This window comes from Desmodus rotundus, chromosome 7, assembly GCF_022682495.2.
Source record: "Desmodus rotundus isolate HL8 chromosome 7, HLdesRot8A.1, whole genome shotgun sequence".
Taxonomy (NCBI): domain Eukaryota; kingdom Metazoa; phylum Chordata; class Mammalia; order Chiroptera; family Phyllostomidae; genus Desmodus; species Desmodus rotundus.
The window spans coordinates 15,560,474-15,585,091 of record NC_071393.1 but is presented as its reverse complement, the minus strand read 5'-3'; the positions used below and the strand labels follow the sequence as shown (position 1 = coordinate 15,585,091).

The window sequence follows — 24,618 nt, the reverse complement described above, 5'->3', positions numbered from 1 at the left end:
TCCCCTGCTGTTGGCAGTTCCGCTTTCTGCAGTTTCAGTTAGCTGTGGTCACCTGTGGTCCATAAATTCTAAATGGAAAATTCCAGAAATAAACAATCCGTAAGTTTTTAGTTGCACACCTTTCTGACCATTGTGACGAAATCTTGTGCCATCCCCAGTGGCCCCAAAGTGCAAGTGTAGTGATGCTGGCAATTGGGATATGCCACAGAGAAGCCTTGAAGTGAAAAGATATGTAAAATCTTATGTAAAATAGTCCCCCCTTATCTGTGGGGAATATATGCTAAGGCCTCCAGTGGATGCCTGAAATTGTGGATGGCACCAAACCTTAAACAGTGGTGGGCAAAAGTAGGTTTATGGTTGTGAGTATGGAAAACCATACAAGAATAAATAGTAATACAAGAATAAATTTTTTGCATACTCGCACTATAAACCCACTTTTGCCTACCCCGTACGTATTGAGATACTATGTTTTTCCTATACATGCATACTTACGATAAAGTTTAATTTATAAATTAGTCACAGTAAAAGGTTAATAACAGCTAATAATAAAATATAACAATTATAACAATATATGGTAATAAAAGTTACATGAATGGCTTTGGGGCCATTATTAAGTGGAATAAGGGTTATTTGAACACAAGCACCGTGATTCTGTGACTGTTGATCTGATAACCAAGACAGCTACTAAGTGACTAGTGGGCAGGCAGCATAAATGGCATGGATACACTGGACTAAAGGATAAATCATGTCTTGGGCGGGACAGAGCACGATAGTGTTGAGATTTCATGATGATACTCAAAGTGCCATGCAATTTAAAACTTAAGAATTTTTTATTTCTACAGTTTTCCATTTAATATTTTCATACCACAGTTGACCTGTGGGTAACTGATATCACAGAAAGCAAAACTGCCCAAAAGTGGGGGTGGGAGGGGTGGGGAGAACTACTGTGTGTATAGAAAAAAACATAGTATATATAGGGTGCAGTTCTCTCTATAGTTTCAGGCATCCACTGGAGGGTCTTGAAACATATCCCCCACAGATAAGGGGGGACTACTGTAATAAGTAGAATCACCCAACTTAATGTTGTGTTTAAATGATGTTTAAGTGGCTGGAATCAATGAACTTCTACTTAAATTGCATGTGGGGATGATTTAGTTTCATATCATTGCCTTTTTTCCATACAGTCCCATATTTCTCAGCTTACTGGTTTATGGCAAAGTATTTTAGGGAGTATTTTTAGATCTGTTCCAGAATAGGGTCTATGGAAGAGAGAGCATGGATTCAGTCATTTCATTCACAAGCCTTAAAAATTAAAAGCCTTGAACACTTTTATGATGAAATCACTTAGCATGATGTCAGGGGAGATAGTCCTTGGTCCCTGCCAGCTTTTCTGTTTCCCTCTTTTCTCCCTTCTCCCCTTGGTGCTAATAAAACTACCCTCCTTAGACTGTTCAGCCATACCTCACACTCTGAGTTCTCTCTCTTCTCTCCTGCCCAGGGAACTTCTGTTCATCTGTCAAAACCCAAGCCAGGGGATAACATCTGTGAGACCTTTCTCAGTCCCTGGCAGTTTATTACACTTCTCTGGCTTCTTCTGTATCTTGAATATATCTTTACAACATACCAGATATGTTATAATTTTTTTGTTATTCATCTTTGTGTCTTCAGAATCCAGCATATCTCCTGGTACCATGATATGTAGTAAATACAGGAGTGGGCAATAATACAAACAAATAATATAATAGCAAATAATAATACAAGAAGAATAAACAGTTTCATGTACTAACAACTGTAAACCTACTTTTGCTCACCCCTTTATTATGTGAATTGAAGTTAATATGGGCTTGAAATGGGTATTAGATCATTTAAAACCCCTTTTTAGGTTTAAAACTCATTTTAAAACAACATATCTGTGTGATAGGCCTGTGTTATCATCTCTAAGAGTAATTGTATAAGTAGATTGTTTAAGTAAGGAATTGTTGGTCCCCCTTTGAGATTGAGGTATATACTTAAGAAAACTTACCACTGTACATGCTTTTGACCCAATTCCTCACCTGAAACTTTTCTTAGATAGCATTATAACCCTCTAAGTCATAGAGCCTGCATATCACTTAAAAAGCCCAAGATAATGGTTGTATACAGAAAGATGATTGTGCAAAAGTATTTTGGCATTGCAGTTACTTTAAACATTTCAGATGGAGGGAGAGTAGGATTTCTCCATACAAATAAACTAATTACATCACAGTAAGTGCTACGGTTCCTAAAACCTGTGGTTACTCCAGGAAACAATGGCTCCTCCTACTAGGTGCTGGATGGAGACTGAGTTGGTGGTGTTGCCTCTCCCTCTTTTCCTTCCTCAGCAGATAAATATTTCAATAAAATATGTGAGATCAAGAGACTCCCTTTAAAGGTTATTAAGTCTAAATCAAACACAGTTCAACTATCAAACCTCAGATGTACTAGTGTATATTGTGGCATGCTGCAGTTTGCATCATCCTGTATGCTTTTAAATCAGTAAATTTAGTACTTTAGAAAATAAGTTGCCATGAAGTTTTAAATAGCTACCTGGTATCATATAGTCTCTTAACATTTTTTTTATTGTGGTAAAATTGGTATACAAGATTACATACATATATTACAGGTGTACAACATAATTCAATATTTGTATACACCATATCATTTCAAGTCTAGTTACTATTCATCATACACATTCTCTTTTAATTTCACAGCATATTGAGTGAAAGTCTGTAGACTTAGATACCATAAACATCATTACTTTAATCCACACACATTCATTGGATATCAAGTTTTCATTTTCTAGGGTCAAGAACCTCTTTAATAGAGTTCATTTGGTAGCATTTAAGGTATGAATCGCTCCCATTCTGCACTTTGCCCAAACTGTACTTTTACATGTGTACAGGTATATTTCTCTGATGCTCAGCTAATTTATAAACAAGTAAGTGTTCAAGTGGAATTCATGAAAGTTTAAAACAGGTTTTGTTGTGTAATTCAATAGACTGCCTCTCAATCTACTGCTTCTGAAATCACAGTAAGTAGCATGAGAAACCTAGGCAGTTTTTGCACATGTGCTTGGAACAGATTGGTTTTGAATGCCAGTTGCTCACCTTGCAAGTCAGCAAAATGTGTCCTCTCTGCATGAGTATTTCCCTCTTACTATACAAAGTTCTAGTGGTACCCTATAATAAGAACAATTTGTGGGGTGAGGATAAAGCTCCACAGCTTATTCATAAGCATGTAGAGTTGTGACCTTCAAACAATGTAAACTAAATTTCAACTGGAAATCATTTGTAAAATAAATATGAGCATTTAAAAGGATATTAAAACTTCTCTTTTTTCCTGGCTGGTGTAGTTCAGTGGATTGAGTCCAGGCCTGTGAAGCAAAGGATTGCCCGTTTGATTCCCAGTCAGGGCACATGCCTGGGTTGTGGGCCAGGTCCCCAGTAGGGAACAGACAAGAAACAACTACACACTGATGTTTTTCTCCCTCTCTTTCTCCTTCCCTTCCCCCTCTTCAAAAATAAATAAATAAAATCTTTAAAAAACCCCAAAACTTCTGTTTTCTAGGGCTGTCCTGTTAATGCTTCTGAGAGAAAAGGTGGCACGTCCGTGTAGCAACTGGAAACACCTTTCTTAGCACTTTTCACATTTTCTGTTGTCTTAATTGTAGTACAGCAAAAATCTTTATTCCCCAAACATCAGCAAGAGGTTATCATTAACACTTAATGCACTTTGGCCTTAATATTCATATACCAGTAAAGGCATATGAAACCTGTGTTTGAAAAGTAACTTATAAATACCAAAGGAGAGCAATAAAAATTTGTGTCTTTAACCTGTGACAGTCTTCTTTTAAGGACTGGTTCTTGAATAAGATTTAGTGCCCAGATATTCCACAGTTTATTACACATTTTAGGTTTAGAATCATTACTTGATTTATTTTCACTTAGTTATTATCATTTTTACTTCAAATGTGTATAAAGATTAGTGTTTCCCATTCAAGCTATAGAAATGACATTTGTTTTTAAAAAGTAGAAATTATCCCACTTTTAAATTCTGGTGCTTAAAAACAATATACATGTACATGTGTGTGCACACCCCTCCTCATCCCCCCAAATGAGACAGTACTATGGATTTCTAATACCGGTGCATGTCTACTAAGTCTTTAACTGCTGCTCTTCAGCTTTTTTGGATTGATGCTCTTATGAATTTTGGTGTTCATGATGTAATTCTGGCCTTTTGGGAAATTGATTAACAACACTATGTGTTTTTGATGCGTTATTTTGAGTGAGAGTTTGATGGAATTTATAAGAGGAAGAGCACTGTAAAGGGAGATGCAATTTCCTGGCAGCAAGAAGGCAGAGGAAAAAATAGCAAAAAGAAAATTAGTTGCTATAAAACATTTGAATTAGTGGGCTAGAGAGGATTTGAATGTGACTTTAGATTTCTTACTACTCTTCCATAGATAGAATTTTCTCTAAGGAATCTTGTTTTAAATTCTGTTTTCCTACCCTGGCTGGTGTGGCTCAATGGATTGAGTGCCGGTCTATGAACCAAAGGATCGCTGGTTTGATTCCCAGTCAGGGTACATGCCTGGGTTGCAGGCCATGTCCCCAGTAGGGGGCATGCAAGAGGAAACCACACACTGATGCTTCTCTCCCTCTCTTTCTCCCTCCCTTCCCCTCTGTCTAAAAATAAATAAAATCTTTAAAAAAATAAATTCTGTATTCCTCTTCAAGATCCCTGGTGGAGAGGCCTTAATGTGATAAAAGAACTAATGCAGTGCTCATACAGAAGGGAAAGGCGATCAAGAGGAAGGAAGGTGCACCATATACATAACGGAAGGAGCCTGAGCTAGAGGACAGACATGGATTATTGTCCTGAGTTTGTCACTAGCGTACCTCCTGGGCTGTAAAGTGGTCTTGCTCTTGAATCTGTAATGTTTGATTATGAGATTGGATATTGTGTATATTTAGTTATAGAAATGGTAAGAGATCCTCTTCATCTGTGAGGAAAGGTGAGAAATCTAAAGCAATGGAGTGGGCCTTAAAAATGTAGAGAAACTTAGTATGTTTGGGTTGGAGAAATGAAGAGGAAAAGAAGGCCAGGTGTGCCTTTTTAGAAGAGGAGGCATTCTGTGGAAGGAACAGTGAAGATGGGACCATTGAGGTAGGAAGGAGAAGAAGAAAGGAAGATGTTCATTTGATATAAAATCAGGTAATTTTCCTTTTACATGTTCCTGTTCTTGCTGCATAGTAAACTTCAGTGCATGTAACAATCTGCATGAGTATTAAAATCTGCTGTTTTTTGTATCTATGACTTCAGTACACGTGATATACTCTGGTGGTTTCTAGTATCTGCATATCAGCAACCAACATTTTTATTCTTTTTCCCTAAATTTTTGATGTTAAAATACATGAAAATTTATACGTCAAGTGCATTTTAGGTAGCAAATTTTTTGCATGCTCTGAGATGTCTCATTCTTATTCGGGAAGTCTTGAGTGTAGGTACTTAGTCTCTGGTCCAATAGGAGTGATATAAAACTTACATGTTCTTTGTAGCTAAGTAGCATAGGCTGGTGTCCATTCTCTCCAGCAGCTGCTAATAGCATTAGTTGGTTTTCCAGTAATTGAAGGGAAACTGGGATGCAGGTGGCTGCTGAGATAGCAGCCTCTCCATGTGGATTTGTAAAGCTCACTCTCACTGCACCCCAGGCTCTTCCCATTCCTTATACCTGGGAATTCCTAAATTGTGACTACCCGAGGTTTAGAAAGTAGAGGCTGGTGGCATATAGGAAGTGGGGAAGCTTGTCCAAGGAAGTCTGGAAGCAGGCAAAATTTCAGCTGGTAAAATTGTAGAAAACTGACTTAGGCCTCTTAATTGCCAGTCTTGCCGTCACTTTTTCCTCGCAGGGCTGAGGGGGCTAATGAAGGGAGAGGTGGGTACATAAACAAAAGAAAAACAATATGAGAGTCTGTTACAGAACACCCAAACGACTGTTCTGAGAGTGAATCAGTGTTCCCTTCTTAATCTCCTGTTCCTCCTCCTCTACTGAAATAGTGGTGGTGGTGTTTTCCTTCCTCGATGTACAGATCTTGAAAACAGTTTTAGCTGAATCAGCCACAGTTTCTCATAGCACATTGGGGTTAAGGACTTAAAAACAGAGGGCCAATGCTCCTTCCCCCCCCCCCCCCTCAGAACACAGGCAAGATTTCATAGTCTTTCTCTTACTCTCAGTCTTATTACAAGTATAAGGGAATTTTACAGACTTAGAACTAAGCAAGAAGGCTCTGGTCCTGAGGTAGAAACTCCCAGCTAGTTATCTGAATGTTGTTATTTTGCTTTCTTCTCTCTTTTAAATCCCTGCCCCAATTTCTGTTTCTTTGTCCAGAACTGGGCTTATTTTTGATCCCCACATACTTGTTCCAAGAGTTCTCTGCTAACTTTGGCAACTTCGTGGTGGGACAGGGTCTCTGAAACTGTTCAATTAGCATGAGGGCCACCCTCTGCAGGCAGCTCTCCCTTGGTTCTGTCTGTGTTGGAAAAAACTGCCTCCCTCTTCTCATGCTAAACATGAATTATTTGAATGCTGCTTGCAACTTGTTGCATAGTCATATTTTGACTAGCATGATACAGTGTAAGAGGCAGTGGTCTACCCTTTCCCAAGGAGCAAGAGTATCCACTTTTTTTTTAAACCAGATTTTCTTTAGAAATTTTGAAAATTGCTTTTTGAAGCCAGGGGTTGAGTACAGAGGACTGGAGAGTGAGGGGAGGAGTCTCATGTCAATTTGAAGATTTGTCACCCTGATCAGATGCTTTTCCTTCCTATCTGTCTTCTCCCTTCTTTGATCCTCTTTACTGTTGTATTTATACTCCTGGGTTCATTCAGTAGTCTGCTGACGTGATTGACAGGGAGAAAATCATTCTAGTTTGCTCATATCTCAAGTTCTACTTGGCAAACAGGGCTCCTCAAATTTGGTCTTTTAAAACAAATTAAACCTAGCTAGTTTTAGGACCTTTGCCCACTGTGTGTGTGGCCTGCTCCTTCCTCTTTGATACCTGTGGTCCTATTGTACTGAGTAGAGAGTCTAGCTGGCCAGCAGCTACTGTCCTGTTGTCTTTTCTGTACAACTTATAGTCAGTTTAGACTTCTAGTCTTTTTCAGGATGCTCCTTTGCTGACACAAAGTCATAGGCTCACTTTGTCATTTGGGGCAAATGACAAGTATAGTCCCACTAGCACTTTGATCTGCGATTCTTTCCTGTAAACAAGACAGGATCACCATTCTAGGTCCCTTCAGCTTTCATGTCATTATATCTCACAGCTGACTATAGTATCTCAAAGTAGTGCAGTACTTTGAGTGATGAGCTTGTGAGTTTGATGCCTGAGAGATGACATATTCCCTGTTCTTCCAGAGGTGGTGCCTCCTCTTCATGGCTCGGTCTTTGATTTAGTGATAAAGGGATGAAACCCGAATTCACTCAGTATTAGATCACTTAAGTACTATTGATCCAGATAAGTTTGCAGTAGTTTGCTCCTTTCCCCTGTGGAACTTTCTAATTGCTCTTACTGGAAATCGAAGAACTGCAGGGTCAATGCCTTTTTTGACTAAGGAGACTTTATTTCCTTTAATTGCAGGTTCCATTACAGCTTATAGAAAGTGTTGAATGCCGAGATATATTTCAGCTTCATTTGACATGCAAAGACTGCAAAGTTATCAGGTATGTCGTGCATTTATGCTGTTTAGTGTGGAAAATCTTTTTTAGAGAATGGATCCATGGTTTGGTAACAGAAAACAGCTTTTGAGGATCAGCCTTGTTAGGAATATTTTTCTGAGTAATTTGTGCCTGAAATATTTTAGGTTACTTTGTTATTTGAAATATATTTTTAAATTTTTTATTTAGAAATATTTTCAAATTTACAAAAGAACAGTACAAAGAACACCTGTATTGTTAATATTTCACCCCATTTGCTGTGTTGCTTGCAGGGGGCTGTGTGTGTGTGTGTGTGTGTATGTGTGTGAGAGAGAGGGGGGGGGAGGGAGGGAGGGGGAGAGAGAGGGAGAGATTCTTTTACTTAACTATTTGAAAGTAAGTTAATATAATCATGGCTCATTATCTTGAACTACTTCAGTGTGCTTTCCTAAGAAGGGGTATTTTCTTACATAATCACAGTATTATAATCACCTTCACTATTTTATACTTAATAATACTTTTATCCAATCTATTATTCTTGTTCCAAATTTGTCATTTGATGTAATAATGCCCTTTGTAGCATTCCGCGTCCTGGATCACAACACGATCCAGATGAAGTCAGATACTACATTTAGTTGGCATGATTCTACGGCCTCCTTTAATGTGGAACATTTTTCACCACTTTTGTCTTTATGACATTTTGAAGAATACTGTCTTTTATTTTAATAGACTGTTTCTTATTGTGTCTGTTCATGTTTCCTCATGGTTAAATTTAGGCTGTACATTCTCAGCTGTTATACTATACGTATGAGGTTGTATCCTTTTCAGGGTGTTGTATTACGTCTGGAGGCAAACTGTCCACTGTACCTTATTGGTGATGTTAACTTTAATCACTCTACCAAGGTGTCATCTGCTTTCTGTACAATTTCCAAATTTTCTCCCTTGCAACTAATAAATTGTCTATAGGAGGCACTTGAAGACAATGTAGATTCCTGGTTCTCATCAAATTTCTCCATAGATTTAGCATCCATTAATGTTTTTATTCAATCTAATCTTTAATGGTTGCAAAATGATGCCTGAAATGCCTTTTTAAATTTAATAGTTCTGCAAGTTTTAAATTTCCCAAGACCAAGTTTTTACTTTATCTCTTTCACCTATACTGGTGTGCCAGTAAACGTTGTATGTTGGCGTATTGATGAGCCACATTGATTGGGACAAGGGAGAGGTTTAAGTGACCTTGCTTTTAAGGTAAATATTTAAAGTTGCTTTTTAACCATTGAGATTTGGCTTGCTTTTCATAAACACTGGCTATAGCTCACAGTTTAAAAAGCTTGCTTATTAATTACTCAATTTTAAACACTGCATTTGAAAAGGTAAAGTAATTTTACAGTAATTAGTTTAACCTCTTAGTTATATGTTCTGAAAATTGCAATTGATAATAGAATTTTTTTGTTCCCTACATGGTCACATGAATACCATAAGATTTTGCATCTAAAGTTGCTGATTTATTCTAGTTGCTAAATAGACAAGTTTTGAAATTATTCCAAGTGACAGAAAGTATTGCTGTGATTTGAGCTCAGCCTAATATAACAAAATGAAAAGAACTTCTGTAAACATATTTCTTGAGAGGGACAACTATAAAGCTTTGATGGAAAAAGTAAAAGGAAATTCCACTCATAGAGGAGAATGACTGCCATTTTACTTTAATAATTGACATTAATCAATCTCAGAAGAGATTTCATTATCTGACAAAATAAGTTTTCCACATGTCCAGGTTTCCTCTTTTTGACATTTTGTACCATTGCCTAGAATTTGTTGGCCTATTTTTATTATAAATGATAAATATATGAATGACCACCTCTAATGCTTTTTTGACTGTAGTTATCACTTCACCAAGAGTAGGCACTGTTGAAATAAGGCTTCCGGTAGGTTTCATTGTTACCTGTCTTCTGATGGCATCCATACTTCTTTGGCTTTACAAAGGTGTCAGTTTTCAACTTTTGAGCAGTGTCAAGAGTGGCTTAAGAGACTGAACAATGCAATCCGACCACCTGCTAAAATAGAAGATCTCTTCTCATTTGCATACCATGCTTGGTGCATGGAGGTCTACGCCAGTGAAAAAGAGCAACATGGAGACCTGTGCAGACCAGGTAGGCCTTTTCTAAAATATGCAAATGGTGGCTTTATCAAACTTTACATGAAATGGAATTCCTAAGCGTTCATATATTCAATCAAATGTATATTTTATGCAGCACCTAGCATCTGTTCATCATTCTTCTAACCTCAGTAGAATATGTTTCCTGTTAGTCAGGGGAAGGAAGGAACACAAGATTTGACATCACAACTTACTGTGCCTAAAAAACAATTATGGTAAGATTTGATGGTGGTTTTGGAAGCCTAGTGGAAAAGAGCTATGAGCGTTGTATACAGGTCTGGGAAGACGTCATGTTTGAAGTGGCTTTGAAGTTGGAGTGAGAGTTCATGGACTAGAGAATGAGGAAAGGAATGATAGAGCATGTAGCATGAACAAAAGTATAGAAGTGTGAGATTAAGCCACATAATAGTACAAAATGGTCTTTCACTATCTTCAAATTTTCAAGTCATAGAGTTCTGTTGTCACCTCTTTCATACCAAGATGATGAAACAGAGATCCTGAGAGGCCAGGTGACCTCCTTTAGGACAGAGAAGCTAAGCCTGTAATGGAACCTCGACTTCCTGATTCCTCATTAAATCTTTGTCCCATTTACTATCTTTCTCCCCCAGAAATGGCTTTTACTAAGTTCATGTTATTTCTCTGCATGTAGTTGTCTGTGGACTTCATGTTGCTATAAATAGAACTTTGCTGGTCCAACACTGAATCTTTAGTGTGTCCAGTTTGGGAGCAAAGTCTTGAATTCCTAAGCAGTGGAGAGTTCCGAGCTCTCTTCCAATAAAGTTTACTCTTGGGATGTTTTCCTTTTAAACCTCAGTTTTTAAATGAATCTTCAATCTTAACAATTCTGCCCTGGGTCGTTTTAAACATTTGAGGTTAGTCTAGCTATGCTTGCATTAGCTTCTTCCTGGCTCATTCACTGGTTGAAGTTTTTTGGTTTATATTCTTGTTTAAATAAAATATAAAAACATAAGTATCATCTTATTTTTAAAGATGCTTTGATGTGTATTTTTGTTTGGCTTTTATGATCTCATTAAACAGGCGGGATAGGCTGGTATCTCTGTTTTGGGAGCCAAAGAAAAGGAGACTCAGAAGTAATGCTGTGGCCAAGTCCTACTGTTAGGTAGTGACAGAGCTAGAACTTAAACCCTGTTCTCAACTATTGAGAGGTGACCATGTGAGGTGCCGTGAATACAGAGATAAAAAACAGAGGCCCCTGCCCTTGTTGACCTTCAAGAAAAGCCTCAGGAGTTCAAGCTTCCCATGAGCCTAGTCTGGCCAGTGGAGTCCAGAGTCATCCGTAAGAGACCACACCAACATTGGAAAATTATGATAATGAGCTTTTAAACTGTCTCTCACTTCACTCCCTTATCCATTGCATCTCTCATTTTCTTTTTTCTTCTTTATTGAGATGGCATTGTATTTTTTAATTTTTTTTATTCCTTTCTTTGTTGCTGGTTCTCAAGTTTTTGTTAAAGGTAAAGTTTATACACAGTGAAGTGCACAATTCATATGTGTACATTTGGTTTAAGACTCCTAACTCCAAAGGTGTTGCCCTGGTTTTGGGTTGCCAGCATTTAGTCAGGAAGGCTTGCTTTCTCCTATCCTGTTTTTGTCACAACTACACACTGAAAATGCCTCGTTTTTTTAGATGATTCCTTATTCCCTGGATAATTTTAGTTGTTCCTTTTGGATTTGAGCCAGCTCTTAAGATATTCCTAAGATATGCCAGCTCAGAACTTCACTTTAGTCTTTTAATTAGGGATGGTTTTGACCTGAGCTGGGATGCTTTTGGTCCTCAGGTCCTTCCCTTCCTGATGATATTTGGTGTTCTTTGGCCACCAGGCTTTACAACTGTCCACGTTGTCCTCTGTTTTTTCATGGGTTGTGATGCATAGAGGCATTTGGTGGATAAAGTACTGACTTAGGAACTAGAAAAACTAAAATCACATCCATACTCTGCCATTTAATTCAAAAAATAAACTGGGCACACCATTTATCTGCTCTGTACTTTAGTTTCCTTTGTTCTTCAAACTGGGACATTCTTCTTATTTCTGCCCAAGCTGATTTGGGTATCCTGAAGATCAAATATGTTATGCTAGGGAGTTCAATTCAGTAAATGTTTGTGTACCTCCTCTGTGCCATGTTTGTGAAAACATTTTAGAAATTATGAAAATATAAGGTGATGCCATGCCATTGTAACTGATTAGTTGAAACTTAAGTAAAGGTTGTGTTTTGTTTCTTTCCAGTATATACAGTCCACATGGAACTTAAGCTATTACCACTCACAGGGAATCTTATTGTACTTCACCGACTTGGTTTGTGTGAGGGTGTATATATGGCTTTTTCCTTTTATGTATTTTGTGAAATATAGAGGAAAAACTTGCTGTCAAAAAATACCATGGTGGCATTTTGGAAGCCAGTCAGCCTGGTTCTTTTGTCTCCTCTCAATATTGTTGAGTGTTGGTGGTGGCAGCATCATTACTCACCAAAATGTGCATACCAGACAACCACATTTTTGTAAGTTGGCTTTAGGATGAGACAGCACTTGAAATATTTCCAAGTGATGCTTTTGTATAATCTGCTCCATCACATGAGATCACAAGCATAGACGCTGAGGGGTGGAAGTTAGATTAGTCTTTTTAGCAGTTAGTAAAGACTTTTATGAATTCTCCTTTGCCTATCCTGTTCAGAATAAAATTCGTCAGAGAGGAAGGAATTGGGAAAATTACATTATTACCTCGTATTCATATAAATCTAAGTTTCTGACTATAGAAACTGCTATATAGTTAAGCCAGCCACACTGTGGCCACAGCTTTAGGTCTTCTAGGTCTTAATCTGCTTTGGAAGAAGTATCAACGTTGCTCTCAGAGTTCATCTGTGAAACTTACAAAAGCCATTGTAAACCTCTTGACTCTGCTTTCAACTCCATTTCAAATGTTAAGAAAGGAATGGGCTAAAAGTTTAAATCTTGTCTCCCATATTCTCAACTGCCTTCTCATTGTAATGGCCTTCTTGTTGATTGTTTTGTACTTGAGCATTAATAGGAAGTCTTGACAGATGACTGGGCAATTCAGTATAGTAGCATCGGGCCCACTTCTCTGACCACCCTTCTATGAAATGCCAATTAAGCATGTCCTGTTTAACCGTGAACAACATATGACTCTGGGTCTTAGACAGTTGTGCAACTGCCTGTTTGTATAACAGCAGAGTCTGTCTTCTGAGTTTGAATACTGTCCACTAACTATACACCTAGATGACTGCAGTGGAACTTTCATTCATAGAAGAGAATGATTTCTCTCTCCGTATTTGAAAATTGGGAGGGCTAGTTCTCACCTTCTTTGACTTTGGTACTGTTTTCCCTGACATAGGTAGGGGCCTACGCCTTCTATCCCAGGCCTTTAAGCTGTGTGTAATTGTGGGCTTGAATATTCAGAATCAGCCAGGGATTTAGACATTTTGGGCGGGGGACATTTTTAGACTACTGATTGACAATGTAGTTATGGTAGAGGGACTTGTTGCTCTTAAAAAAAGTTTTCATTCCCATAAAAACAAGGAATACTAAATGCTAAAAAGGGACAAATCCTCATTTGAGGATGGGGGTGGTAGAGGCAGATAGGAAGGGTTGAAATGGAAATGTAAAGCCAAACAAAAAACTATGACCTTAATATTTAAAATAAATTGGGATGGCTTCCGGCCAAGGTGGTCAAGATTTACCTAATCTTGATTAGGTTAGTATTGGTCAAGATTAGGTAAATCTTGACCATCAAGTGTAGGTAAATGTGATACTTGAATTCTCTCCCAAATCACATCAAAATTACAATGAGACTGTACAACAACCATCATTCAGAAATGCTTGAAATCTAGCTGAATGGAAATCCTATAACAGGATATAAAGAAGACACATTGAGACTGAGCCTGTTTTGTTTGGGGTGACTGTGTGGCTAGGAAAAATGTCCAGCCTCCCAGATCTTTGAAGGTAGGTTTGGCCATGTGACACAGTCTGGCTAATAAGATAATCATGGATGTGATACCTGGAGATGTGAGATCATGGAAATGGAGCAGACATAGTGAGGCCATGAGGCATTACGCGTGAGGACAAAAGCTAACTCACTAAGGATGTTCTTGAGGCTAGAAAGCCTGGGTCCTGCCAACATTGTAGAGCAGAGACGACAGTCTTAGATTGCCTACTTCCAGGTTCACTAATACGTTTTTAAGGTATAGTTGGCTGGGCTCTGTGTTACACACTATCCTGAAACATGCAGGTGGACCTCAGCTTTCACTTCATTTGCAGAGCAATGCTTCCCCAATTCACTGTAAGGTTCCTGAGCACAGGAATAAAGCCGCCTTTATCTAAGTGTTCTCCATGGAGCTAGAAAGGATGAAGATCTAGGGAATACCGAAATAATTTTAGATTATAAAGGAGTACAAGAAATCCAAGGCTTCTTTTACATTGTTGATTCTTAACCAAGATCACACACCAGAGTCATTGCGTGTATATATAAACACGCAAACATACACATACCTGGGCTCCATTTCCAAACATTCAGATCCAGAGGGCCTGAGATGGGATCCTGGTATCTGTATTTAAGAAATAAAAAAATTTGTAGGTAAGATTGAAATTCTATCTTCATAAAATTGCCAGGAAACTTGACTTCATGTACTATACATAACCACCCATCTCTGCTTGTCAAATAGTACCGTCCAGAAAAGTCTGCCATTCATGGGCTTCCTGAACTTTTCAGTAATACTTGAAACCTTAGTGGCCAGAACCCCCACGCCAACTCCCCCATTAATGAAACATGGTTTAGTGCAGGGGTGTCAAACTCATCTTCACTGGGGGGCCACATCGCCTCATAGTTGCCTTCAAGGGGCCGAATGTGATTTTAGGACTGTGTAAATGTAACCACTTAACAGTTAAGCGAGAGCTCAGTGCTGCCACCCGGTAGAAACAAGGTACTGGGCCGGATTCGGCCCATGGGCCTTGTGTTTGCCACCTGTGGTTTAGTGTAATACCCAGAGCCATTTATATTTTAGCCATGTGTGAGGAACACAAATTAGAACAAGCAAGAATTAAATCATGGCTAGCCAGTCTAGAGCATTTTCAGTGAGGAAGCCTCAAGAGTGTGCCTAGTAAGGAGTTACAATTATAGCATCCCTTAAGGAATTAAAAAATTTCAAGGTGGCTATATAGTACTTGCCTCTGGAAGGGTTAGGGTAGGAACATGGGTGCATCCAATCAGGCTAGAGGTACTCTGGGGCTTCAGAGTGAGACTGTTTCTAAAAGTGGGTGGTAGGTCCATGGATATTTGCTATCTATATGCCTTGTATATGCATTAGATATGTGCTTATGAGTATAAACTGGGTCATTAAAATACTGCGTAATTCAGGCAAAAAAATAAGTTGGGATATTAAGCATATTTAATGTTGAAACAGTGAAGACAGGATCCTGAGAGGGATATTCTTAAGCAAAATATAGCAATATATGTACTTTTTACTCACTTTTCTAGCTGAACAAACATAAGTGAATGTCTAACAACTTGGCAAAAAACCAAATGAATTGATGTAAGATCTGTAGCGAAATTTCTTTCCAGAAAGCAGTGGTTTTCAAACTGTAGGCTGTGATCCACTAGTGGGTCATGAAGTCAGTTTTAAGAAATGAGCCTTGGCCAGGTAGCTCAGTTGGTTAGAGCATCATCCCCATACTCCAAGATTGCAGGTTCGATCTCCAGTCAAGGCACATAAAACAATCAACCAATGAATTACATAAATAAGTGGAATAAGAAATAAACAAAAAAAATTTTAAAGAAATTAAATATGAAATGTAACATTTAGGGTAGAAAATATCAGTATGGCCTCACACATAGTATGAGTGGGTATTATTTTGTGAGGCTTTTTAAAATAAACACGTTGTATTGAATTGTGATGTAAAACATAAATCTTATTGTGGGTTGTGATGGTCAGTTTCACGGTTTATGAAGTCACTGCTTTAGAGGTTCCAAAGATAATTAAAACTCATTCCTTGCTCTCAAGGAACTTGAAATAACATTTTCTGTGCTTCCTACACAGTATATATTTCTTTGTGTAGCTCAGAATTTCATGCTCTAGATGGTAGTTCTAAGTTCTTCTTTGGGCAGTGGTTCTCTGTGGTGAATTGCCAGTGGTAATGGTTGGTGGTGGCAGTGATGATGATTATTTTGCCAGTGGTTATTTTAAAATTATAGGATCCTTTTAGGGTATAGGATCATTAATTAAAGTACTTTCATCTTTTGTGAAGACTTGGAGCTGTGTCACAGGATGGGAAAACTTTGCTCATTAATTAATGAATTTGGAAGTTGCCATAGTGTTACAGCTTTCAGACTGGGATTATAAGTGAAAGACTCCCTGTCTAGTATTCTTGATGGTCACTGTGCCTTGCAATTTGTAGGTAGGTGGCACCCCAATTCAGATAGTTTTTCCCCTATTTGGAAGCCTACATTACTTCTAAAACTTTTCCAAAATGGAATACATTCATCTGGTTATTTCTTCTTGCACCTCTGAACCTCATCTTTTTATAGCATAAAACAGATAATACCTAGTTTAGTTTAAGCTCAAGAAAAGCTGTTCAAATGCGAAGTAGTTTTGTAGAATTGTCCTTCATTCTGTAATTGCTGTTACAGTAATTGCTGTTTCCTATTTTGAAGCGCCTCTCCCAGGGAGAAAAAAAGCTTTATACTTTGATCATCAAAGCAGTCTGTTTTGTGCTTTTATTACTATAGTTTCTCTTAGCCCCCACCAACCTTTATTTTACAACATATGACACTGTATATTAGAAGTACTGCTTAATAATTTTTCTGTCTGTTTTTAATAAAATTACTGCCTTAGGACTCTGAGGTTTAAAAAAAATTTTTTTTTAAATAAAGCTATTTCTTTTTTTAAAAGTTATTTATTTATTTTTAGAGAGAGGTGATTGGGAGGAGAAAGAAAGGGAGAGAAACATCAATGTATGTTGCATCTTGTGCTCCCATACTGGGGACGTGGCCTGTATGTAACCCAGGCATGTGCCTTAGACTGGGAATCGAACCGGCAACCCTTTGTTTCACAGACCTGCACTCAATCTACTGAGCTACACCAGCCAGGGCAGGACTCTTGAGTTTTAAAGGAACAAAATTATTTCACATTTAATGCCTTTGTTTCTCACCGTCTTAAGGAAGAGAAAGCCAAATTCATTAGGGCAAAAGTTGACGGGTTATACATGTTTGGGTGGATAGTCTTACAAATGCTCAGCACTTACTTGGTAGTATGGTGTTTCCTGAGATTCGTGGGTGCTGGCAGTTACAGTTCCCTTTTCTCTTATCTGCAATTCTGTAATCTATCAGGCTCTGAAATCAAAAGATTTTTCTTATTTTATTTGGTAGCTTGAACTGATCTGAGCTGACATGACACTTTGTTGCTTTATTTACCACATTTAGTGTGAATTATCCACACGTTTCATTGTAGAAATACTAATGTTTGAATAAGTAGACCCCCTTGAGAGTGTTAACCTAATAGTATGTGTACCATATGTACCCTATGATCCTGAAAATCCTTAAGTTCTGAAATCTGGCCTAAAGGGTTTCTGCTGAGGAATTGTACATCTCTCTATGTTACTGGGTTGGCCAAAAAGTCCGTTTGGTTTTTTCTGTAAAATAGAAGACACATTTTTCATTTTCACCAGTAACTTTATTGATTTGGATATTTTGGCTATTTCCCATGTAGTATAACGTTGATTGTTCTCAGTGTCTCAATTTGATTACTCAGTTTCAACTTGTCTACCCCACCAAAGAGCATTGTCCAGTGAGAAATCTCCAGCACGAAACTTTGCAAACCACTTTTGATGTCCAATCAGTCACAGTACCTTCTCCATATACTGCACAAATCTTTTCTTGTATTTTAATTGTGTTTTTACCCTTCTTGAAACAATAAAACATAATATGCCAAAAATGTAATGTATTTCCTTCATTTTCAATATTAAAATGGCTATACAAAAATTCACCAATTTGATGTTTGTTTAAATGCATGCTGATAATGACAGCTGTCACAATATAGTCTAACAAAATTGTTTCGAATGAAATTAGTCAACTAAGTGCTACTAGATCTATTGTAAGGAAAAATACCAAACAAACGTTTTGGCCAACTCAGTACTATGCTTGGTGAACTCTTGATGTTATTTCTTATTTATACCATCACTCTGAGCATGGAAGTAAGTAAGCAACCACACTAGTGACAAACACATGGGTTTTGGGACCAGATAGACCTGCCATAGTAACCTGTCTCAGTTTCAGTGTTTTCCTCTGTAAAACGATCTCAGTGGTAACTCTCCTCAGAGTTGATAGTAGAGATTAGATAACATACTTCTTCATCAAATTAAATTTTTTATTCATTCATTCAGTCTTATCCTGATAGAGATTTTTTAAAAAACTAAAACCAAGTATATGTTATTTTATTTATACAATACCTGCCTTTCCCACCCTGCTCCCCCCTTAAAAGATAACTGAGCAGGGTAGCCATGCTTTTATTCCACATGTTTTGCAAAATGGTGTTCAGTTCTTCTTTTCTGTTGTCTTTGGCTCGTAGGGGAACACGTAACATCAAGGTTTAAAAATGAGGTAGAGCGGATGGGTTTTGATATGATCAATGCCTGGAGGATCTCCAACATCAATGAGAAGTACAGGTGAGTAGTATGTGTCCCCATGGACTGTGTTTTACAGCCAGTGCCTCTGCAAAAACCCCATTTCTCATGAGGCAGAACATTTGAACTTAGACTTTTCTTTCAAATAGAGTATTGAGTACTAAATCTAAGTGCATGATCTTTAGAGTGCTTCCTCAGCCTTCTGTTCCCATCGCTATCACTGAAGTGGAAAGTGATCCTTACTTAATAGGATTATGGAACCTTCTTTTTCTACCCCCTCCAGGTCTCTGTTCTTCCTGGCACATGCATGTCTAGATATCACTGCACTTACCTGTAGGCAGGTAGCTTCTATTATTCTTCTCAGCACTTGACATCACATTAGATGTAGGACCGATGATTTCATAGCAGTGATAAAACTCTTAGGAGCTAGTTTTTACAACTATTTTACTTCATATCCTATGAAATAGACGTAAGTATTATTCTGTTCTCAAATACATGTATTGATCTGTAATTTCATAGCTATGATAATATTTAACCATTAATATTAATGTAACCATTATTAAATACTTTGCATTACCTGTTTCTTTATACCTGTTTCCTTAACAGGTATAAATATTTTGGTGGGGGAGGGTAGTTAACTTCTGGGATTTTTGTGCTCCAAATTTCTCTAAAACAAAATTGTCCAGAAGATTTAAACTAATATACCCATTTCCCCTTAAGTTTTCCTGTAACAGTTGGAAGCATTAATCATACTGCTGTCCTTGGAGCTGCCACAAATTATGATAGCAGTTTTCCTGGAGTTTTTGTGGCTAGCCATCATCTCATTTTTCTAGGAAAGACTACAGCTAATTACTGTACACAGCTCTTAACATGGACCATGGCCAGGAAGTTTAGAACCTGGGGTGTTGTGAAGAATTGGGAGCTAGTCCTGTCACACTGTTGCCTGTTCTCAGTGATAAGTCAAAACAGAGAATGGAGGTGGAGACTGGAGGAGGGGCTTCAGAGAGCCTGTGGCTGCTACAGGCTTTGCTCATGTGTAACTTTCCTGTCCTGGAAGCTGCTTATCTATAAGTGAGCAGCTAGTACTTGCCGAAGAGCTGATTATTAGGTGGTGTTCTATATAGGACAAGGTGTATAATATTCATAAAATAGGATGAAATAAAAAGAACTGTGAATCAAGACAAACTTGTTGAAAAAAATTAGCATTCAAAAGCCATTGGTTTTCAAAACTCCCTATTTTATATGGGTTTTAAAAATTAACTTCTTTCCCTGGCTGGCGTGGCTCAATGGATTGAGTGCTGGCCTGCGAACCTAAAGGTCACTGGTTTGATTCCCAGTCAGGGCAAACGCCTGGGTTGTGGGCTGGGTCCCCAGCTGGGGATATGTGAGAAGCAACTGATTGATGTTTAGATGTTTCTCTCCCTCTCTTCCTCCCTTCCCCTCTCCTTCTAAAAATTAATTCTTGTCTGTGAGCCCACTGTTTCACCTCAAAACTAATCTTAAGGAAATTAAAAAGTTTTTTCTACTATAAAAATGTACTTTTAACTTTAAAACAGGGTAGAATGAACAAGACTTATGGTAAGAGTATTAACTGTGATCAGTGTGTCCTAGGTTATTTTTAGGAGTTGATGGGTAGGTGTTAGGAATTTTATAGAGCTACTCGTGGTCATAGCCATTCTCCTGGCTCAGTAGCTTTTAAATTCCTAATACTTAATCTTCAAAAAAAATCCCCCATTTCCTAAGCCACTTTGTGTTTTTTTTGTCTGTTCCTGTAATGCATAGGATAGTTTAGGGCAGGTAGGATGGTGGTGGTATAGTTTTAGTGTCATAGTAGCAGTATTTGAGGATTTGGATTAAAGGTCTTAATTGCATTCACTGTTGAAAGGAATATTGGGTTACTCATGAAGAGACAGCAGATTGTCCTGTAAGTAAAAATCCTATCAGAAATACTGCTTCCTGGGGCTCCAGCTTGACTAGTGTGCAACCAGGAGCGTCTTCACAAATGAAAACAGAGCTTTTATCCTGAGTGTAGTTTGTTATGAAGTGTACTTAATAGAAATAATAATTAATGGCTTATTCACATTTCTGAGTTGGCTGAATGGGACTATAATTACATATGCAAATAGACTGACCTATGGTACTGTTTCTATATACCCCTGGCTGCATCTGCTACCTATAATTAGGACACCCGGTTTGGTTCACATCAAAGAATACATTAATAATCCTATGAGGTCTCTGGAAACTTGAAATTGGGGGTTCTTGTTCTTCTTTACTTGTTTCCCTTTGACAAAAGCCTGAAAGACTAAGGATCTGGTAGAGGTAACACAGACCCTCACTTCTGTAGTTGGACTGGGCACCCATGTAGTTAGAAATAGCCTGTGTATCTGTTACAACAGAGTTACAGTGTGGTAGTAACTGCCTCTCAACTCCCCGTCTTGTCATTGATAGTTAAGACTGGCAGACTCCCAAAAGGTAGTATCAAGTGGAATAGTCCAAGACAATATCACTTGATATACTTGTACATATCAGTAAACACATAAGGTAGCCCATTCTGCTGAGCAGGCCAAGACTCAAGTAATGCCCCTCATTGCCTTTTAACTGGCTCTGGGTGGCTTAATCAACATCCTTATTATGATTTCACCAAGTGTTTCTCCCTCTTTCTCTTTCACCTTACCTGTTAGGCTATGTGGCAGCTATCCACAGGAGCTCATAGTGCCTGCCTGGATCACTGACAAAGAACTAGAAAGTGTAGCAAGCTTCAGGTCCTGGAAGCGCATCCCTGTTGTTGTCTACAGGTAAGTAAGCCTGGCTGGGCCCAGCTTGGTCTGGTGCTACTGCCCACTGCATGTGGTCTGCTGCTAACCTGGGAAGGGAGGGGAGGGTTCAGGAAACTTAGCTGGCAATTCTGTACTTCTTTTTGCTAAAACTGCTCTTCCAGTCACACACCGGTAATTATTGCAGCGAGAACACTAGCTGATGATAACATTGACACTGTTTAAAAAAATTAATATTAATAAAGTGGCTAGTCTTGCTATTTTAAGATTTTTGTGGCATTCTTGGGAAGGTAATATGCTTATTGCATTTAGCCTCAGATGCTGACCTTTGGATGGAGAAAGGTGAGTCCTAGAAATTGGTAATATAGAGTTGAGTCACTTGTGATTGTCTTTGTGGTTGAATAACTTTGACAGTTGAAAGAGCTCTGCTTTGAGAGGACACATTTAAAGAAGACCACTAGAAAGAAGATCTTAGCTAGATAGAAGATCCTAGAGATCAAAGACAGGAATCTAACATGCATTTACTGAATTTAGTTGTCTGTAGATTGCAGTAATGATTCCTGAGGTAGCTAGTAGGGAGGCAAAGTCCTAGAAGGGGATGATGGCATGGGGACAAACACAGGTTTTGGAGTTTAAGTCTTTCCTCTAATATGTCTTGCTATAGCACCTCAAGTAAATTCCTTAACTGCCCTCAGCCTGTTCTAATTACTAAAATGGGAGTGATGTTCTTACTTGCACATACGCTATGGCATCTGAATGGTTTTATAAACACTGGTCTTCTCTAAGCAGTGTCTGGAATAGGTTGCATATCTGATGGCGCTTTTGTGATGCAGTGACTATTTCAGTTCTCACAGAATTGTGGTAAAATTTTAAGAAGTCATTACCTCTTATTTTCAAACTGTTTCAGATTTCATCTCCTTGTAATGTTCACATTCTCCATTTCATTCTCCCAGTTTGCAAACTTTTTGATCTCTTCATAAATTTGGGCAAAACCAGTGAGGCTTAATTAGAAACTCTTTCATGCTAGGAGGTGTTCCATTGAACGAACCGGAATTGTAGGAAGGGATTTATCTCTTTGTGTAGTTCCCACTGAGGTACCCGGCTTGTCAGTTTACTCCGCTTAAAGGCAAATTCTGATGGCCACCCTAAATAGAGAGAGATGGAAAGTATTTGCTTCTGGCCTAGGGGAACCAATTAAGTTTTCAATCTTGGTTTCATCACTATTGTTTTCAGACATTCCTAAAAAAGTAGGCCACCAAATGTACTTATCACTGAAGGAGTAAGGATGGCACAAGAATTAGAGAGCAATGAAAATGGAAAGGTTTTATGAGCCTTATCAGGGATCGGCCCAGTTCAAATGGGGAGAGCAGCCAGCTGCTCTCTGTGGCCAATATCTGTGTTCAGTCAGCAACCCTGGTCTTTGTGTGGTTTGCTGACTTTGAACATAAGGGGGCAGGACTCTTATTTTCAAAGTAAGGGGCTTTAGGTGAATTCTTCCAGTTGGTAGAGAAGCCTAAAAGGACAGATTGAAGAAAAACTTATTAGAATAAACATGGGAAGCCTTTTTCTCCCTTCTAAAATTTATTCTAGTGGGCATGAGTCATGGGTTTCCCCCCCTTTCTGGAGACCATACAGTATATATAAATGAAAATTTTTTATTTGCAATTTCTCAGAGAAAATCTGCTCTTAAAAGATTATAAATGAAACTTCTTGGTGTAGGCCACGTAAAATCAGACAGGCTTCCAGGAACTGGCTTCTGTTTCAGAACAGGTGTCTTGTATCTCTGAGCTCCAGACTGGGTTGTTAGATTAAGGTAGTTGAAGAATGTTCTGGGATACTCTACCACTCTTTGCTTGACCAGCCTGGATGGCAGGGTGCTTCCGAGTCCAACATTCATTTACTGAATTTAATTGTCTGTAGACTGCAGTAATGATTCCTGAGGTTGCTAGCAGCAGTTACTTGACATTACCACACTGAACCAGCGCCTGATGAGTGCTTTCTCCCACTGTGATGAGAGTGCTTAATTGGGTTTATCATTGAAGATAGAGATTGCTCTAACACAGCAAGATGGTGTGAAGGGTGCCCCTCTGTAGTGCAATTCACAGCTCCCCCTTCGCGCATTGAGTGATTATTACAAACTTCTAGTCATTTAGGAAGCTCGCTTCACACCAACTTAGGGATATTTTAAACATTTCAGTGTTTAATTTTTATACTTTTTATGGTTATGTTTGTTAAAATGATAGAAATGCTCTTTAGTGATTTTTAGCTTTAGTGTTTTAGTTCTCTTTCTAAAGCATTTTAGAAGATTGCAGAAAACCTGCCTACTGCAGTAGTTCAGTTGCAGTCTGGCTGTTGTAAAGCCACAACCCTTAAAACCAGAAACCCAGGATGAAGACTGCCATCTACTGTTCCTTCTGGGCACTGCTGGGAAGCATTGCAGAGAAAGATGTTAAGGAAAGGCCCTGCCAAGCCTCCTCTTAGAGATTTGGCATCAGTCAGCTCATTGGTTACCCAGCACCTATTACCATATACTAGTAGGCATTTTAAGAATCAGTGAGGTTTTTCTTTTAGTTTGGTTCCATTCAGCAGGTGAGACAGTGGAGCATGTTGGCAGTATACAAATACTTGTCTCCCAGTAAGGGAGAATTTAAAAACTACAAGCAAACTGGTGGTTCTGGTAAAATTTGATTACTGCCAAATTTAATTTATTGCTTGTGAGCTTTAGGATTAAAACCAAGTTGATTCATTAGTATGTTTTTGTTTAAATCCATAGATGCTCTTCATATGTGTTATATGTGTGTATGCACATATGTGTTTAGAAACAATTTTAATGGGAAGTAATACATTGGTGGTTTGTTCTGGGATATAGAATTAAAGGGCACTTAAGTTTTTTTGCTTACTAGCTTTTTTTGCCAGTTTGTTTTTACAGTGAACTGATTATTTTTATATCTTTTTTAAAAGTGGCTTTGTTGAGATTCCCCCTAGCCCTGGGTTACCACTAATCTACTTTATGCCTCTAGATATGCCTATTCTGCACATTTCTTTAGATGGAATCATATAGAATGTGACCCTTTGTGACTGGCTTCTTTCACTTAGCATAATATACTCATGGTTCATCCATGTTGTAACATGTATTAGGACTTCATTCCTTTCGCTTTCCAGATAATACTGCTTTATAACTTTTGCTAAAATTGCCTAACTGAAATTCCTAATTAGGAAAAACTGGGTTTTAATAGAATCTTAAAGTAGACCATGAGTATCATTTCTGGTCTTATTTCTTGAAAAAGCATCTATGAAGGTATGGCTTATTGAGGTTTATGCTGTTCCTTTCCC

At 38.3% G+C, this 24,618-nt stretch overlaps 1 protein-coding gene and 1 long non-coding RNA gene across 9 annotated transcripts in view; one reads left to right on the top strand and one right to left on the bottom strand.

The window, feature by feature from the left end:
• Positions 1-24,618, top strand: part of MTMR3 (myotubularin related protein 3) — a 115,964-nt gene that overhangs the window by 68,082 nt on the left and 23,264 nt on the right. For all 7 annotated transcript variants that reach the window (XM_045200947.2, XM_045200944.2, XM_024566574.3 and 4 more), the window contains exons 6-9: positions 7,654-7,736; positions 9,693-9,859; positions 18,457-18,553; positions 21,193-21,306. In XM_045200947.2, the coding sequence (XP_045056882.2) occupies positions 7,654-7,736; positions 9,693-9,859; positions 18,457-18,553; positions 21,193-21,306 (461 nt within the window). The remainder of the gene's footprint in view (positions 1-7,653; positions 7,737-9,692; positions 9,860-18,456; positions 18,554-21,192; positions 21,307-24,618) is intronic.
• LOC128781403 (uncharacterized) lies at positions 978-21,186 on the bottom strand. Of its 2 annotated transcripts, XR_008427380.1 has the most exons (5): positions 18,843-21,186; positions 17,135-17,222; positions 14,387-14,442; positions 5,564-5,938; positions 978-3,197 (listed from the first exon to the last, which is right to left on the bottom strand). It is a non-coding gene; the product is annotated as an uncharacterized lncRNA (long non-coding RNA). The 2 variants fall into 2 exon arrangements; XR_008427379.1 differs by lacking the exon at positions 978-3,197 and having other exon boundaries at positions 3,552-5,938.